The sequence below is a fragment of the Andrographis paniculata genome, unplaced genomic scaffold (genome assembly GCF_009805555.1).
Source record: "Andrographis paniculata isolate CXL003 unplaced genomic scaffold, ASM980555v1 Contig35END, whole genome shotgun sequence".
Taxonomy (NCBI): Eukaryota; Viridiplantae; Streptophyta; class Magnoliopsida; order Lamiales; family Acanthaceae; genus Andrographis; species Andrographis paniculata.
This window is the reverse complement of record NW_026137568.1, coordinates 3775121-3776305: the sequence shown is the minus strand read 5'-3', so window position 1 is coordinate 3776305 and position 1185 is coordinate 3775121. Positions and strand designations below refer to the sequence as shown.

General features: G+C 44.3%; 1 protein-coding gene across 1 annotated transcript; it reads right to left on the bottom strand.

The window, feature by feature from the left end:
• Positions 1–388: 388 nt before the first annotated feature.
• On the bottom strand, positions 389–832 carry LOC127249158 (uncharacterized mitochondrial protein AtMg00810-like). Its single transcript, XM_051271852.1, has 2 exons — positions 542–832; positions 389–460 (listed from the first exon to the last, which is right to left on the bottom strand). The coding sequence occupies exons 1-2, from the start codon at positions 830–832 to the stop codon at positions 389–391; spliced, it is 363 nt and encodes a 120-aa protein (XP_051127809.1).
• Positions 833–1185: the final 353 nt, after the last annotated feature.

The following is a 1185-nucleotide window of genomic DNA, read 5'->3' as shown; positions in this document are numbered from 1 at the left end:
GTAATCGGAAACGGCCTGGAAGAAGAGATTTGGTAAAGATATCTACTCTCTAATCTTCATAAGATACTGGAATGAGATGAACTACTCAATTGACAATATGTTGTCGAATAAAATGACAGTCAAGCTCAATATGCTTGGTGCGCTCGTGGAATGTATCATTTTGGGCCATCTTCATAGCACTCTGACTATCACAGTGAAGAGCCGTAGAAGATGGCTGAGGGGCACCAAGGTCAGTGAGTAGTCGTCGAAGCCATAAAAGTTCTGAAGTAGAGTCAACAAGAGCACGATACTCTGACTCGGCACTTGAGCGAGAAACTAAAGTTTGCTTCTTGCTGCGCCAAGAAATGAGAGAATCACCCAGGAAGAAGCAAAAACCAGTGGTTGAGCGTCAATCGGTGGGATCACCAGCCCAATCAGCATCAGAGTAACCGCTGAGAGTCAAAGAGGAGTTAGAGGAGAACTGTAAGCCATGCAGAAGAGTACCTTTCACATAACAAAGAATATGTAAGACGGCAGAGTGGTGAGAGGTCCTCGGAGCTACCATGAACTGACTCACAATATGGACTGCTTGAGCGATATCTGATCGAGTGACAGTCAAATAGATCAAACTCCCAACAAGTTGACGATAAACAGTAGGATCATCAAGAAGAGAGCCATCATGAGGAGTAAGTCGAACGTCGTACGCAAGTGGTGTAGATGCTACTTGACAGTCTCTGAGACCAGCTCGAGCAAGAAGATCGGAGGCATACTTAGCCTGGGACAGAAAGAAACCATCGGGAGAATCAGAAACTTCAAGCCCCAAGAAGTAACGAAGGGGACCCAAGCTCTTCATCTCAAACTGCTAGCTAAGATATGCTTGTAGATCAAAAATTCAAGATGCATCATCTCCCGTGATGATCATATCGTCAACATAAAGTAAGAATATAACTATCCCTGATGAAGGACGACGAAGAAATAAACCAGAATCGTAAGCACATGTGGTAAAATCAAACTCCAATAGTGCAGTGCTGAATATGACATACCAAGCCCGAGGGGCCTGCTTCAACCCATATAAAGCACGGCGCAAGCGACAAACTTTTCCAGAAGACAAGAAACCTGGAGGAGGGGTCATATAAACTTCTTCAGAAAGTGTGCCATGGAGGAATGTATTCTTGAGATCTAACTGAAAAAGGGACCATTGACGAA